This window comes from Dermacentor variabilis, unplaced genomic scaffold, assembly GCF_050947875.1.
Source record: "Dermacentor variabilis isolate Ectoservices unplaced genomic scaffold, ASM5094787v1 scaffold_18, whole genome shotgun sequence".
NCBI lineage: Eukaryota > Metazoa > Arthropoda > Arachnida > Ixodida > Ixodidae > Dermacentor > Dermacentor variabilis.
In genome coordinates this window covers 6482347-6499694 of record NW_027460346.1, presented here as the reverse complement: position 1 = coordinate 6499694, position 17348 = coordinate 6482347, and the positions used below count along the sequence as shown (strand labels likewise).

Genomic DNA, 17348 nt, shown 5'->3' with positions numbered 1-17348 from the left:
GTGCCTTGGATATTTAGCAGCACCCTGGCGGCGCTTTTGCCGCCGGAGGGGGGGGGGGGAGGCGAGGGTGAGGCAGTATTACGATATCATCGAGAGATGCTCAAGAGACGAGCCGCCGCGAGAACGATGATGAAGTGGGCATCTGCCCTTGGCGCGGGCGAGCGTCGGCCTGGCTGTCTGAATCCAGTGTAAATAGCCTTTAAATAGCCTCTTTCGTCTATGTCTTTCCACACTTAACAATATCTTGAAAGCGATCTGCGACGAGGGACAGAGTCTAGGTGCGCGGACGGCCCATAGCTGCGTGGACGCTGTTTGCGTTGAAACGACAGGCAGCCGGAAGATCACTTCGCTCACTGCTGTTGCTGCGCTTCCTCACGCCAGCGTTTTGACGGCGTGTGTCCGCGGTAATGGAGTGTGATGCGTTCATGTTTGCTTGTGCGCGCGCGACATCATCCTTGTTAATTTGGTTAGTAAGTGAATGTTTACAAGTCTACAGGGCCGATAAAACTACGATCCGTACATCGTACAGCTGTCTGCTAATTTGCTACCACAATCGATGCTTCGCCTTTCGGGCGAAGCTCCGACTTTTTCTTTCTGTACAGACAAGGGGGTTTTTCAGGTGTCACTGGAGTTCTCTAAAGTCTCCCGAGTCTCTGAACTCATCGAGGAGTCGAGCGTTCAGAAGCACTGCTCGTAGAATCAGTCACTGAAACCAAAGGATATTGCCTGCGGGTTTGTCTACACGAATCTAACACCTTACGCCTGAACCGCTGCTAACATTCTCGTGTTAGCTCACCCCGATAACTATACTTCAAACACTTGAGGCGTTTCGTGCTCAACATATGCCATCACGTAAACTGCAGTCTGTTTCTGCGGCACCGCTCTTTCCTGCTCTGGTCTTACTTCACTTTACTTCGCGTCCATATTGCGCCATAATAAGTACGCACAACAGGAAGGAAGCTGCAGAAACTTTATTCAAGCGAGAGACTGCACACACGCACCCACACAGAGGGCGCTAAGGCTGGACCACCACTCCTGGCAGGAAAACAACGTGGAAGCGCTCGGAGGTGGCGCCCATGGAATTACAGCATGCACGAATGTAGTACAGCGTGTCCTCCATCACTTCCTCTTCAATTTGGTACTGGCCAACAGCGGGGTCTGACTTCCATGTGGTCACGAGGGCGTCTGAGACATCAGTTTTCATGTAGCGCAGCTGCGTAACGCACAGACAACGTGAAGCACAGTTAATAAATAAAAGCGTAACCTGAACCTTCCCCGTGGCCAAACATGGTCGAACATTTGTGCGCTCTATTTTATCCACAACGTTCCTGGTGATAGAACCGTGCGTTTGTTTGGTATTAACACTATGGTGCACCTATATTGCTATAATTTTGCGCACTTTTTAACACCATTACACCGAAATGAGAGTTGCCGTTATATTTTTCCACCTATACGAATCTCGACGGCTCAACGACGCCTCGCGGTATAGAGACATGGACAAGCGGGAGGCTCCACATCGCGCACATTGCAATAACCTAGGCTACAGTTCATCCTTCGCTGTTCAACTACAGGCCAGACAAGTGCGCAAGTGCAATCACATCATCAACTTGGAAAACGCGTCAATTACCGCAACAGAAAAGAACGCCATAACGAGACATGCTCAAATCATACAGGCGACACCTAACACTAGGCCCGAAGTTGATCTCTACTCATTACATCACGTTGTGCGTATGTAAACTGACCAATACAATGTGCGTGCCGCCTACGCTTTAAACAAAGAGCCTCAGTATGGGTTCCAGAACGTCAAATACTTTTTGACTCGGCCCTTTCGTTACCGCTAGAGATGCGCTCATGTTCGGTGTTTTTTACGTTTCCACATTTCATTCCAAGACGCAGTTGTCTCTATGTATACTGCTATACATAAAATTAAAGCTTGATCACTGGTATTTTGAATGGATGTATAGCAATAATAATTGCTCTGACAATTTTTGAGAATTCTTAGGTGAAACTCCAAAGAAGCACTTCAAGGAACCCCAATAAAAGAAATAATTTCCTATCTTTAGTATAAGGAATGAGAGTACAAAAAATCTGAAATGTACAAAACATGCACCTGGTTCCTAGCTCCAAACATTTGTAAGTTAGATCACGCAAAAAATTATTATGAAGATTTGTTGGCGTCAGTACTAACCATAGTGATGCCCATGCTATGCGAGAAAGCAGTAGCTTCCGCAAATGTAAAAACGGGTAAGTTCCTATTGTACGGGGACCAATGGATTTTGTTCACTGCAGCAGGCACGTGGTTTGTATTTTTGCAGCATTCTTTAGTCTCGCGAAATAATGCTTGCCAGGTCAGAGCGCATGCAGAAGCCTCCTCATACTTGATTATGGCGTTCGATCAGTTTTGCTGTTCAAGCAAGGTGCATGGTTCAGTGTGCGTTCAACTGGCGGTGGAACACCGCAGTGCTTTGTTCAGTTCACGTGTAATGCTGTACAGTAATGTGGAGTGCTGTACAATATGGTACAGTAATGAATAACGGAACTTTCACAGACGGTGTTCAAAATCTGAGAGAATAGACTGCTAGTCAAGCTGCCGTCGAAGGCCAGTCTGAAATCGACTGCGTGCTCTTGTGTGAGTGAAAACAACACTACGGGAATGATTGCTCGTACTAATTTGTACCCATGGTCTTGAAGCGCTGATACATAAAAGAAACCCACTGTGGATAAATAAGGTTACACTTGATATCAGTCGAACACACTTACCAAGATAACACGCACTCACGAGCGTTCACCATTGTTTGAGACATCGTTAACAGCCCATACGGGGGATCGGAAAATTGGCAACCTGAGAGAAGCTTGCGTATCTTCACTGGCAGAGCTATTTAAAAATTATGTTGCCGAGTCGACCAAAGCGGGAATTTTGGGTCGTTTTATTGAAGAAGTGCAAGGCGCATATTGGAGGCTAGTTCAACGATACCTCCACTAGAAGGTTTATTTTTCCAGGCTGCCCAATCTGCCAGAAATTGTCATATCTGACAAATAATCACTGTTAAGTCGTCATCTCAGACGGTGCATAATGTTCCTAGTAGAATAATTCCAACGGAATGTTCAACAAAGTCAATAAAAAACTGTCGATCAAATTTAACGATCTCTATTGGCGTGGTAACGAAATACTGAACATTTAACTGTTTTATAATATGCTACCTGACCAGACGAGCTTTCATGACTATCACCCAAACAAGCATCTTTTTTGCCCGCACTCAACCTACCCAATCTAAGCAAGAGTATACGGTAGGCGTTTGAGCTGCACCCCCGCATGGGCCGCGTCTATACATGTCAGCGATAGTGCAGAAACGCGCAGTGCGGATCTCTAAGCGTTCGACGTCTACGACACCGTCAGCGGCCAACCGGGAGAGACCTTAGCCAGCATTGGGCGGCGACATGTCTCGTCAGGTGTCGAGACGCCCGGAAGCGCGGGTCCCCGGGCCGTTCATCGCTGAAGGCATGTTCGTATAGCAACGCCGAGAGAACTACGACCGAGATTCGATACAGGCGCTTCCAAAATGTGCCACGAAATACACGGTCATATCTCATGATCTGATGGCGTTCGTAAAATCACGTGAATTGCTTCTGCCTGCTGTGGATTCCTCTTTCAATACTACCTTTGCAATGCTGTCGGTAAAACCAATAATTAGAAAGTTAATTAACGAATACTTGTTTATGAGCAAACGGACTGCGACGGCTACACGGCCATCTAGAGTCTGCAGTGCTGATGTAAAAATATTTATTTAATTATTTATTTATCTACTTATTTATTTATTTACTGATTTATTTATTGATACTGTTAACCCGAGCGTCGTTACCTGGCGGGTAAAATAAACACAAATACGCAAGACAATACGTGAATAATAGGCAGTGCTTTAGTCGAACATAAAATAATACCAATAATAAGCAGATCTAGATGTGCAAGTGGGTACATAGCGCATAATATGTTACAGAGCAAATCACATGGGACACCAATGAGGAGGCAAAAGAGAGAAGAAAAAAAAAGAAAAAATAGAAAAATAGTCAGGCGTTCACATATGCATAGTGCTAAAAAAATAATCGAGAACAAGAGAAGCAGTGCTGCAGCTTGTAAATCAGCAGTGCGAGGTATCCGTAAAACTTTAATTTCCGCAACGGAAATGAGATGAAAGCCACTCTTCAAATTGCTTTAATGAGGCTGATTGAAGGACTGTGGTGGCGGGGATGGGGAGTGGAATCCCATTCTTCTGTTGTTTTAGGGCATAGTGAATATTTAAAGCACTCTTTTCGCGCTGTGATTGGTTTTAATTGTTTTTATGGGAAATTCTTAAGGTGCGAGAAGAACGTAGTTTTAAGTCAAGGTCAGCATTCAAATTAAGTGAATTACAGTGTAATTGATACAATAATTTTAGTCTCGCGATTTTTCTATATTCAGCAAACTTAGCAAGTTGAAGATCATCTGACATATTAGTAACAGAATTTGTGCGTCTATTTCGACAATATGAATCGAGTCGCTCTTCTCCAGACTTTTTCAATCTTGTCTTTATTCAGACATTTTTGGTGCCGATTCCACACAGCGGTCGCTAGAGGGACGCGCAAGGGTTACATACATCGTTAACTTCGACTTCAGAGTAGCGAGCTTTAACTTACTTCTGAGAAGCCACAATTTTCTCTCAGCTTTTGAGCAAATGTCCGTATTGTGCGTTTTCTCGTTTAAATATGAAGATATTGTTAAGCCAAGATATTTAAAAGAGTCAACTTGCGTTAACTGGTGTCCGCCAATATCGTAGTCGAATGCTAACATGCTTTTAGTTATTTTAGTCAGCCGCATGTAAGATGTCTTGCTGAAGTTAATTTTCATTTTGTTTTTCTCGCACCAGGCCGCGACAACCTGCAGCGCAGAATTTACTGCGATTTGGTGGTGGCAGCCGTTTATATCTCAGTAAATTAAACACTTACCCGCAAATAAACGTACGGTAATATTAGGAGGAAGAATTGTGTCTGACAAATTATTTACGTAGCGCAAAAACAAAACTGGACCCAACACGGAGTCCTGAGATATGGAATTGGTACGGAATTAGTCGCACTGCAACTGCCGTCAGTTGCAGTGCAGCGCTCGTGTTTGTTCTTTCACGTGTTAGAGCCCTGGGCAACGGCGCCGAAGCTACGTGGTGGAGACGTCGAGTGGTGTTCTGGTGTGAAACATGCGTCATCTAGTGCTCTATGGTTTATCTGGGGCGCAGACTGGCCAGGATGGCGTAACTTCAGGTGGAAGCGAAGTGCCTAATCCGGAACACGTCAATTTACACTCCCTGTCACCTATCCCTACCGCACACGATCGAGGGGAAAGGTCATGCCATCCAAGAGATTGGATTGGTACGAATCTTCAGAAGGGGGGGATGCATGGCCTCCGGGATAAGGAGGCGCGATCGCGCACCGCCCGATGTCGGAGGCCATGAGGGATGTATAATTTGTACAAAGCAAGAGGGGAGCAAATATATTCGCGGGTTATTTATTTTTTTTTTCCGGCAGGGGTCACCATGGCTTGAAGTGTGTTCACCACAGCAGCGTTATGAGAAACTTCGATGTTCAAGGTAATCGGAGAGCGCGACAAGAACGCGGAGCCATCAGCCGAGACAAAGCTACTCCAGAGGCATGTAACCGATGGTGACAGAGCTCACAGCTCAGTCGTTTTCAGTTATTTTTCTTCTTCTGCGATGCCTGTTGATTGCAGCTTCAGAGGTAGCCTTGCAATGTACGGTGCACCACTGGCGAGACTACCAACAGCACCGTTTTTTTTTTTTTCGCGCTGTTGCAAATGGTCAGACCAGAGCTCGCACCCATATTTTTTTGTTTGTTGACATGCCACTTTATACTAATTTAACTTCTTAGTGATAACCTTCCTTTCATCCCGAGCTGCACGTTAATGTCTTGTCCTAATTTCTTTAGGTATCCTATAATTCCTTAATCTCTCCTCTCCCTGTCAGCTTTCGGCAAGCCGTGTTCGTGCCCAATACTTTTATTTCCAACACTCCTGCTTCTTGTCTCGTATCCTTAGCAGTTAGTTGCTACCTGCCTGGCACTGCCAGTCAAACTCAATGTAGTTTGGCAGGCTCGATTCTTGTACCTTTCTTTAGTGGATGCGTGCAATAAAATATTATTAAGGCCAAAGCCTTCTCCGCCTCATGGGACGAAAATCTGACCGTTCGGCGTTATGGCACCAAAATACAATGAGGCCTAAACTGGGGGTCCAACCCTCGACCTTTGGTGGGAGTCGAACCTCTACCCTTGGCGTTAATTACGGCAAAGACAATTAAAGCACAGTTCAGTAAGATTGAGTTAATTCAGGCACTCGAACCCACGAATTTTTATATTAAGGCGAAATTACTTAATTACAGTTAATGAAGATACAGTTAATTAAGGCACTCGAGTCCGCCACGAGCTTTGGTGGGAGTCGAATCCACGACCTATGGTGTTAATTAAGGCGAAATTGATTAAGGCACTCGAACCCACGACCCAACATGGAGATATGGACGAACAGGCCATATCTTCAAGTCGGAGTCCAAGCCGCCTCTTTCATTTTCCTGTGCTGCTCTCTGCCGCACGCCGCTGAAAACGTTTTGGAAGGGTCCTGGGGCTTTCGCCGGTTGATTTGTATATCTGCTCTCACGTTGAGTGCGCGTCGGTTGTGCGTTTCGTGGATCGCGAATGATTATTAATGGCTTCTTCGGGACAGCATGTCGTTCCTGATGCCATGTAGCACTCAATGACTACTGGGTGCGCAGGCCTGAGTGCGCTGTTCTGCAAAGAGTGCGGCCGATAAAGGCGCGCTGAGTTCCGTTTGGTGGCACGGCTGCCTTGGAATTTTTCGCTGATTTGTGCACTTGGACGTCACTTTTTTGTATTCCTTTTACATATTATTTAGACGTTTCGCATACTCCAGAAGTCTTCGAGCGCAGCCTCCTGTGTCGGATTTATTAAAGCGGTGCACTTGTTTACACCGACATCTACAGCCGCAGGTCGTTGTTATCGTCAAATATTGTGGAAAAGGTTCATCGCTGATATGAAATAGTGTCAAAAGGTAGCAAAACATGCACATTTGCGCACATGTGCCATGTTGTTACACCCTGAGACGAGTCAATGGCCGAACCACCTAAACAACGGCAACTGTGATCCAGGTACATATATTAAGGCTGTTAATTAACTCATTCTCGCTTTTCTTTAACTGCATCACACTTAGTTTTAGCGTGCCATAGAGCATTAGTAGAGAAAACTGTGCTCGCATAAGTGCTCATTTGTAAGCCATGTTGTTCTCTCACGAAAACGCCCGCATGCCTTCCCTCACACAGCGTTGGTATAAATGAGCGAGGCGGTTGTGTATGATGCTGTATACCGAATACACAGTCTCTTGTTCGCCGCTTGATGCAGAGGCATACAGTGCATCTCTGAAATTGAGAAATGTGTCGGCAAAGCAATACGTACAAGCCCACCCATACACGTAGCGAATGCGGCCGACAGCCTACAGGTACGGTGACGTACAGACGTTGGCCCAGCGCTGTGTCGCCGCTCACCGCTTATTGTGTACGCGCCGTGGGAAGTGAAGTGTTGCTGATTTCAAATCGCTTATGCCAGAATTGAACTATAAAAGCAGTTTCGTTCGACCTAACTGCTTGGACGGCAAATCGCGCGGGGTTCGGTCGAACGATGGTCGGCACGCAGATTTTGCCGGTGCCTTCGACAAGAAAGCCTGTCGCAGTACAACCCGCGCTTGTCGGTTGCGTCCTTGTTGACCTGGTATGATAAAAAGGTTTCAGTGGCGCACAATAGTCGGCCAATCATTGGAGTGAGCGTCTTGTCGGTCTTGTATCGACCCAGTGTTGCCTGGCTTTACGAGTACGTGCAGTCAGGAACGCGCTGCCACCACCAGCAAGTGAGGACCGATGCTGCAAGAAGACTTCGTCAGCAACGTGATGTGCTTAAGTGTCGCCCAAGTGTAACGCACGGGTTTTTCGTTCAATTAGCGAGTCATTTATGAAAGGCGGCAACTACCTGGCTCACGGTGCAGTACGGACCACTCCTACGATGCCTTGGCCGCTTTCTCTTTTAAAGTGGAGTTGCGATCTTACGCGACGCACGTTTTCGGCACCGCACCGACGTCGAGCTACCAGTAGAGTTTCAACGCGGTACACGGCACGAGTGTTTGCAGCAGCGCGCGTCTGAGTGTTTTCTTTTTTTTTTTTTAGGGGGACTTCCCGGCGCGCGCCAACGCGCGCGACCCTTCCAAAGCGTTTCGCGACTAATCCGCTAGGGCAGGGCGCATGCGCCGTCGCGCCATGAAAGAGGCGGATCGCCATCGTGAAGGTCGAGTGTCGAACCCGCTGCCTTTGTTATTAATTGAGGCGAATTTAATTAAGGCATGGTTAAATAAGGCACTCGAACCCACGAGCTTTGGTTGGAGACCCGCCGTGGTTGCTCAGTGGCTATGGTGTTAGGCTGCTGAGCACGAGGTCGCGGGATCGAATCCCGCCCATGGCGGCCGCGTTTCGATGGGGGCGAAATGCGAAAACACCCGTGCACTTAGATTTAGGTGCACGTTAAAGAACCCCAGGTGGTCGAAATTCCGGAGTCCTCCACTACGGCGTGCCTCATAATCAGAAAGTGGTTTTGGCACGTAAAACCCCATAATTTAAGCTTTGGTTGGAGAAAACAATAGGAAGTAACAAGGCATTAGAATGAAAATGTCAAGTAATGAATCTCTCGTAAGCGCACAAGCCTTCATCCTCTTTCGCGTATGCGAAAGTGTCTTTCAACTTTTGTTTCCAATATGCACTACTAATTACTCTTAATGGAATACGTGTTTATACCACTGATGGCACATTCGACTAATCGCTTTTCAACGTTGTCGCGAGGCGTTTTAAATTCCGCCGGTCAAAATCGAGCGCTCAGAACACATTCCCCTGATTCATTCATCAGAGCGCCTCGCTCCGGCTCAGAGCGCTTGGAGGCGCTCTCATATTGGATACGGGAGCGCGACCGATATCCGACAATCTCGACCACGTGTGCGGTGACTCTGATTGCTCTGGGAGCAGCTGAACGTTCGGCTTGGACATTGCTCCTCTGAGTCCAATCTCTGGAGGGCTCCGCATCTCTCCGAACAGAGCCGGAGCACCGTAGGGACAAGCCAAACGGCGCCTGCTTCCAGGCGTAGGTTCTTTTCAGCTTTTTTGTCACCGCTACTTCTTGAATGAACCGGCCGCGCTCTGCCACTGCCGCCCCCCCCTCCATTTTTTTTTATTTAGCACTTCGACTTCCCTCACGCTACTCTACGCACCCGTTTATTCTCCTCCCCACTGGGGGTGGGGGAGAGAGAGCTACAGAAACGCTTCCAAGGAAAGCACTTGAACTGAAAACGCTGCCTCAAGCAACAAATCTTGTTCGATCCCTCTTGACCACATCAATTAGTCCAGTGTTATTCGGTGGTTTCATCTCAAAACGATCGCCAGGCAACATACTTCCCTACATCCCCGACAAAATGATCCTCGCTGTTAACAGTATGGTATGCTCACCTTGCTGCCCACCTGCAGGTCGACACGCACTTCTTTACCCTGGACCTCTCTAGCGTAGAAGTGCTGCAGGTCCGTCTCCATCAGCCACAGCAGCAAGACCTGCTTGTCCTGCGCACGTGCACACGGAGGACAAAGCTTAGGGTAAGCGAGCTCGATCGCAGCGATAGACGCCGCGCTCAATGAATCGAGCTACAGAGCATGCAGCATTCAGTGGCAATACGTCTTGGAATCGCGAGAATACCCTGAACATTTGCCGGCCCCTTTATTACCTCTTTTAAAAAAGTTCGAATGAAGACGCGGTTCCTGAGACTACAGCCAGTATAGACCGCATCAATGGGTCGCAGCAAAGTATTTACGTTACAGGCCGAGCGAATCGCGCAAGCTAACTCGCTTGCGCCTCCTCGTTCCCACCACATTCTGCCGCCAGTCCGGCGTTCTCGGATGTTCGTAAACTGCGCACCAACGTGGAAGGCAACGCTTATTCTGCGTACAAACTGCAAACGCGCAACAATTATAACTCCCTGCTGTCCACTATATATAGTTCTTGTGTAAAAAAAAGAAAGGAAACAAAAAACACCCTAGTGAAACTCATTAAATTCCTTTACTTGCCCTTGTCGCGCCGCCTTCAAGATTCCGTAGTCATGTTTTTTTATGGCTTTGTTGGAAATCGAAACATTCTAACCAAAATTCACAGTCAAATGTCGATATGGCTTCGACCGAAGCGCCTTTTTCAAACTCTTGTCATGCACGAGAAGCACCCCCCCCCCCTCAAAAAATAAAAATAAAAAGACAAAGAAAACCTGATTGCTCCTGCCCTTTTCCCTAAGCACTTGCAATAGGTATTAGGTAGTCGTCTTACAGAAGATGCCGCCCAGACAAAGAGGAGGTGGCTCGAAGATCTCGGTTAAGCAACAATGCGTCAACAGCCAAAATTGCCGGCTGTGCTCATTGCACAAAGAGGTCGTTTGAGAAATGATTGCGAGAGGGATATTGCCTTGACCTGCTGTCCGGTATACAGCGGCGGTGGCGCGTGGATGGAGTGGCTTCGGTTCAAAGTACCCAATACCCTTGTGTGTGGGTATGGCTACGGCCGAGATGTACCGTGAAACGACCCATAGATTCCCGACAAACAAAAAATCATGCGCATGCCACGCACTGTGGGAATCGACGCAAGCGAAGCTCTCAGTGCTGTTTGCTTTGGTTGACGATAACTAACGGTGATGTTGACGGCGAATGTTTAATTTACTCAACGTTTAGTGCAATAAGAGAGTGGTGAGTTGATGCTTAAACGTTACCTTGCGTGCACCACTGCTGTTTGGCTGCGTAGTACACAGAACACACAGGGAGATGTGTTTGCTTGAGGCACTCTTGTGCGCCATTGTTCATAACCACCGAGAAGGATAGTATTGTCATTGCCTCACGCGGCATATGACATCGTGGCATAAGTGTTAAACTTTATTTGAATTATGGGGCTGTACGCGCCGAAACCACAACAGGATTATGAGACACGCCGTAGTGGGAGACTACGGATTAATTTTGACCCCCTGTGGTTCTTGAAGGTTTGTGTTTATTCGTATTTATGTTGTTTTATTCTATATTTGCGTTTGTTTTTGTAAGTTTACTTTAAGCTGCGTCTTTATTTAACTCGTCTCATTCAAAGCACCAAGTCCTGTGAATAGTAGGGCTGGCCTCTTCGATCCCATTAGAGCATTTCTATCTCATCTACCTTGTCTTCTGAATCTGCCTTCTAGCTGTGTTTTCCGCTACCATTCTGTCCTTGCTTCTTGTGTTGTTACCGCAATGTGATTAAACAATTTGTACTAAAGAAAGCTCTATAAGCTATGACATCAGAAAAGTTTACATCTACATTTTGTTAAAACAATCATGTGGGTAGCACAGTAACTTCGCCTTTTACCTCTGTTCGTATGTTTACGCATCAGTGCATGCGGCAGCTCAGTAGAAGTGCGCATGAAAGGGTGCGACATTTTGAAACAGCACCTTGCTATGTTCCTTTTTTTTTCACGCTTCCAGTCTTAGTAAACTGACGGTTTCGCTGCCCATCACATGTGGTGATACACATTTTAAACGCAGGTAACAATGCGCAGTAGAGTGTCATTTCCTGTTAGACGCTTTCGTCGTTACAAAGGCATTCTTCAGTGAATATAACCCAGCAAAGCAGCGGCCCGGAAGCTTGTGCAACTTTCACCATTTATTAATTCACCAATTTTATTGCCTGAATCTGGGCGCCGCTTTGCCTACGCCTTGTGCAATGAACAAACTGCCTCAAAAAACACGTTCAACTTTACTCTGCATTTTTCGGTATATAAAACGACAAAAGCATGCTAGCAACGTTATCTGGGGCTAATAATTGTGCTTGCATTAGCGTTACTTGCCCGAGCCAGATAAACAAATTAAACAAAAGCTACGGCACAACTGCGCTTTGAAGTGCACACTGCTGACGGTGCCTTCCAAACGTGCTTCAACCCGCCGTGGTTGCTCAGTGGCTATGGTGTTGGGCTGCTGAGCACGAGGTCGCGGGATCGACTCCCGGCCACGGCGGCCGCATTTCGATGGGGGCGAAATGCGAAAACACCCGTGTGCTTAGATATAGGTGCACGTTAAAGAACCCCAGGTGGTCAAAATTTCCGGAGTCCTCCACTACGGCGTGCCTCATAATCAGAAAGTGGTTTTGGCACGTAAAACCCCAAATATTATTATTAACGTGCTTCGACTACTGCTGTTTCACCACGGGGCCCTTAAAGCTCGACAATGGCTGCCCGAATGACCATTTTGGACCCCACAAAGTTATTCAGTGTTAATAATTGTGTTTGCATTCGGATTTGCCAGCATTTAAGCATGTTTCCATGCCAGTACTTAAATTGAGCACGATATTTGTGCAAGACGTTGTTTTTTCGGAACTGAGCTTCCATTAAAAGGAATATGCCATCAAATGAACTGCCTGTTAGTGACACTCTTGTTTCTTGATGTAATTTAGGGGAACGCTATAAACACACGGACAACAGAAGTTTATAGCGTGCTTATAGTGAAGTACCCTCCTAATTACAAGATGAACTTCCACAAGCTAGCCCAGATTGCCACCTTACAGCTACACTCTTGTTTCTTGCCGAGCACTTCCGGTTGACCTCCTGAGACGACCAAGGACGAAATCAAAAATAAATCAGAAAAAATATAGCAAAAGACAGCGCAGTACAATATTCATGGATTTCATTATAGATACAATATCAGAGCATAAGTTTAGTCATCGGTTGAGTTCCTGAAGTTCCTGGAATAATTATAATTAATTAGAAATCTGATTACCGCACATAAGAGCACAGAATCGTAGACTTTAGAGACCCACCACGTGAGAACGACTTTGGCGAAATTCCTGGAAACTCGGAAGTAGAAGGTGGCAATAATGACGTTACTAATGACGTCACACACAAGGTGGCATAATATTTAACCGGCTAATTAATGGAAAACAGTTGCGTGACATAGGCTGAAAATGTCTAGCAGAGCGGATGTGACGTCATTCACCCCTCTTTCGCTTCTCCTCTCCCGGCGTTCACCTGCTTGCCTGCCCACTCGCAACAGCTGCGCGCGAGCACACATACGCGTTACATGCTCTGACGTCAGCAGAGAAGGCGCGTATGGCCAACACCACCTAGACTAGGTAGTCTAGGTGATTCTGGTAAGGCACGCTTCGTGACAACAACACCTAGTTCGTGCGCGGCTCGCTAGAGGAATACGTCCTACCAGGTGGCGCGTTCTGCGCTCCCTCCTCGCTCAAATACCGTGCCAGGGGAATGACGTTCACTCGCTTAACCTAACGAACGCCAACGCCAAGGTGCGAGTGCCACTAAGAGACACCTAAGTGAAATATTACGGTTGCCTACCTTTTTTTTTATTTTAGAGGACACGGGATGGATGCTCGGCTATAGCGTTAGCACCAGCAAAATTATAGTAGCCCTAATAAGGGCTGTTCTTTCATTAAACATAAGCCGTTATGCTTTGTTGAGTGGCTCAATGGCGGACAGCTAGCAGTCGGAGTCGCTTTCTTCTGAATAGCAGCTTGGGCTTGTTGGTTTTCCATCCTGGTGTTAACAGCGCTAAACGTAGACGGGACACGATACGAGAAGACGACGCCACAAGCGATGTCAGCGTCTTCATTGCCCAGTTGGATGACGACGCGTTGGATGTGGTCGCTCGCACACGTTTCAAGTCGGAACTTTGCCTCCAGTTCCATCACGGGCTGCATGTTCTTCCTCCATTCTTACGCCGTTACGTGCGTGATTTGCTCATTCAAGATGTCCTCGACTGTGCACAGCTTCAAGTCGCTGTTGTCCGCAGCGATGCTATTTTTGCCTTAGCCCACACGAGCTCAATAGGATTAAATTCGCAGAGGTACGACGGGAGTCCGAGTAAAACGCAACCGGCGACTTGCCGCGGTTGCTTAGTGCCTTTGGCGTTGCGCTGCTAAGCACGAGGTCGCGGGATCAAATTTCGGCCACGGCGACCGCATTTCGATAAGGGTGGAATGCAAAAACATCCATGCACGTTAAGAACCCCAGGTGGTCAAAATTAATCCAGAGTCCCCCACTACGGCGTGCCTGATAATCAGATCGCGTTTTTGGAACGTAAAACCCCATAATTTAAATACAATCAGCCCTTTCAGCTGCGTTGTCTATACGATACATTGCTCAGAAAGCGTCATTTAAAAGATGACACCAACTCAAGCAGCTGATTCATCGCCAGCATTTCACTGTAGGCGATGTTCTTGCTTTTGAGCCACTCCTGTAGTTTTTTTCTTCTTCCCTTCTCGCCGGATATGATAAGGGGCATTGTCCATATCAATGAAGCTACCAGCTGGCAACTTCTGCAGAACGTCAGTGAACCATCCCTCGAAACGAGTGCGTTCCATTTCTTCGTGGTAGTCGCCTGTATTTTGGCCTCTGAATACATCCAAGCTGCGGTCGACGAAGCCATTCTCGCTCCCAATGTGCGTCACGATCAGGAGCTGGCCTTTCCCAGAAGGTTGTTTAGGACCCGTCGACAGGCCATTTGCTCGAGCGTACAGGCGTCCGCGCTTCTGCACCACGATGTCTGTCCTTGCGATCGATCGAGTGTGTCCTGCCGTCACCCATGTCCTCATTCAGATCTTCCGGCCTTCCGCCCGGTAGTGCTCCACGTCACGAAGGTAGCGATTCCGCCATTCGGCGATGTCATCCCGGTCGATAAGCAGCGAGTAGCGGCTCCTCTTATCGTGTTCGTGTCCGAGCTCGGCAAGAGGCGACGCCCAGTACACCGCTTCGAGAACTCGTTCGTTGTCTACTCGACAGTTGGCATCTTGTTGCGGCGAAAGAAATCGTGAACACGTAACCTCAGCGCACACAACGTGGAGCTGTCAAGATTCGTGCTGCGTCTTCTCCGCATTTCGTCTCGAAACCACTTTCTGATTACGAGGGACGCCGTAGTGGAGGGCTCCGGATTGATTTTGACCCCCTGGGGATCTTTAACGTGCACTGCAACGCATGCAGACGGCCGTTTCTGCATTTCGCCTCCACTGAAATGTCGCAATAAAGACGTTTATTCTCTCTCTGTCTCTCTCTCCGGCTCAGGGCGCTCAAAGGAACCTCCGAGCCGCGAGCGCGACCGAGATCCGTCAGAAACTCTATCGCGTGGCAATTGCGATTGCTCTGAGAGCAGTTAGCGCGTTCGGTTGGAGCAGGCCATCTCTGGTTCCAAGGGTTCCAACCTCGAGACGGCTCCGCATCGCGGCAAACAGAGTTCGAGCGTGGTATAATGTACCATTATCGATTTCTCGTAATTTTTCTAAATTGCTATCGCAGTAAAGCTATCAGACTCTACACCAAAATTCTACTTCCTGTAGTCGGCAAAGTTCAGACATTCTATATGAATTCAGCTTTCTGTCTCCAGAGTAGAACAATTTTCACTGAAATCGTTAGATAGTTTGCTCTAAATGATGTGCTTGTTTTCACATGTATTTGGGTAGGAAAAATTCTAGTTAATTTCATGCGGCCTCGAGGCATTTAAATCTTCGGTAGCGTTGCTCTTGAAGAAGCACCTCAGCAGCGAGTAACTACTGTCGACGTTTATATAGTGGTCAGTATCTCCGCAAGTCATGTGGGCAACCGGGGTCCGATTTCCCCGACGGGGACAATTTTCAAAAGCATGTATTACGATGTTTTTTTTTTTGGAAGCGCGATTACTTACTGCATATGCATGCGCACAGGGCAAAACGACGAGTGAGAAACGGGACCGGACGGTCTCGTTCCTCACTCGCGCTGTGGTACGTACTTGCAATGTCGCCTCACCACCTCCAACTAGCCCAAAGGATCGTGTCAGCTGTGATTACTTACTGAAGCCACCACAATCCTGCAGGCCTCGTTCAGCTGCAGCCGAGCTTTGATGAAGCCTCTCAGCAGGCGAGACGCGTCGACGCCATCGATGGGGCTGCCATCCTCCTCGTTGGCAGGCGTTGGTGTCACGCGGGTCGTAAATAATGCCGTGGACGATGGAGTCGCCTTTCTCCCCACCACAACGCGACAGATGCCACAACGTACTTTGCCGTCTTGCTTGTCGATGTCACCTTCTCTTACTTTTTTGTCGTGCACAACGAAGTGAGCTGCTGAAGTGAACAGCTCGTCCGGTTTCGGTGCGAAAGCGTCGGCCAGGTCGTCGCTGCTTGCACTTTCTCGTTGTTTACAAAACCACTCACCCGCAGCCTCTTTCCAGTCTTCGGGTGGCAGCGGCACGACTCGACGAAATTTTACTCCTCCGCCGAGAATCCCCGTAGCGCATTCGACGCACTCAAAGCAGTAGAGCGTTCCAGCAACAACTGCGGGTTCGACGAAAGGCTCCATCCCCTGCTCAGAGTCCGAGCCGGCCGCCTTGTGGAAACCCACGTTGAACGTCAGTTCTCGGGATGGCATCGGCTGTACGAATTCTTTGCGGTCCCTGAGAACCCTTATTTCTTGAGGGTTCGTGATAGTTTCGTGATCTAAAACAACGTCTTCGGGAAAAATAAGATCAGTCTGGGCGCAACTTCCACGGCCTTCTGCTGCGTTGACCACGATCTTAATTCTTGACGACGTACACTGAGTGGTAACGTGCCCCCCTGAGAGGTCCCACAGAAGAGCTTGAACCTTGCAGAGGTTAAGTGTGGGTTGCAGTTCCACTGCGACGTCCATTTTCTCCTGCCGCTGAGAACGAAAGGTACGTGCTCACGAGCATGCGCGATTCCACGCGCGCTTCACGCAACCACCTTTTGTCACCCGCGCTTTTTGGCGTTTCCAGCGTCCAAGTGCAACAAAGGCGACATCCAGGCGCCACACAAAAAAAATAATAATAACTTGTGTTGCCGCTTAACGGCAGCTGCAGAAAGCAGTGTTTCATAGAGGGCTGCCGCGTGTTCCAGGAGCGGGCAAAATTATACAGATTATGGGCGACACGCTGAAATGCCGCTTTTTGCATCTGCCGGCAAGGGCGACACATGTATATGCTTCTGCCATTAGCGCACACCTGGTATTCCCTTAAGCGAAGGCAAATTTGCATTTTTTTTCGTAAAAACCAGGCAATTAGGTGTGGCAGGTTTTACACTGAACGACGTGGACAAGCCCGTGGCATTTCCATAGGGCCAATAGGACCAATAGGATCGCAGGCGACGCTAGCGCCGTCTGGATTCTAACAGTACTTGCGCTGATACCAAAGAAATGTTTATTTGTTAGATGATGTTTTCAATAT

General features: G+C 47.8%; 1 protein-coding gene across 1 annotated transcript; it reads right to left on the bottom strand.

Moving 5' to 3' along the window:
• Window positions 1–969: 969 nt before the first annotated feature.
• Window positions 970–16935, bottom strand: LOC142568284 (uncharacterized). The gene is made up of 3 exons (XM_075678275.1): window positions 15965–16935; window positions 9588–9695; window positions 970–1213 (listed from the first exon to the last, which is right to left on the bottom strand). Exons 1-3 carry the CDS (start codon window positions 16793–16795, stop codon window positions 1016–1018), a joined length of 1137 nt encoding a protein of 378 aa, XP_075534390.1. The 5' UTR covers window positions 16796–16935; the 3' UTR covers window positions 970–1015.
• Window positions 16936–17348: the final 413 nt, after the last annotated feature.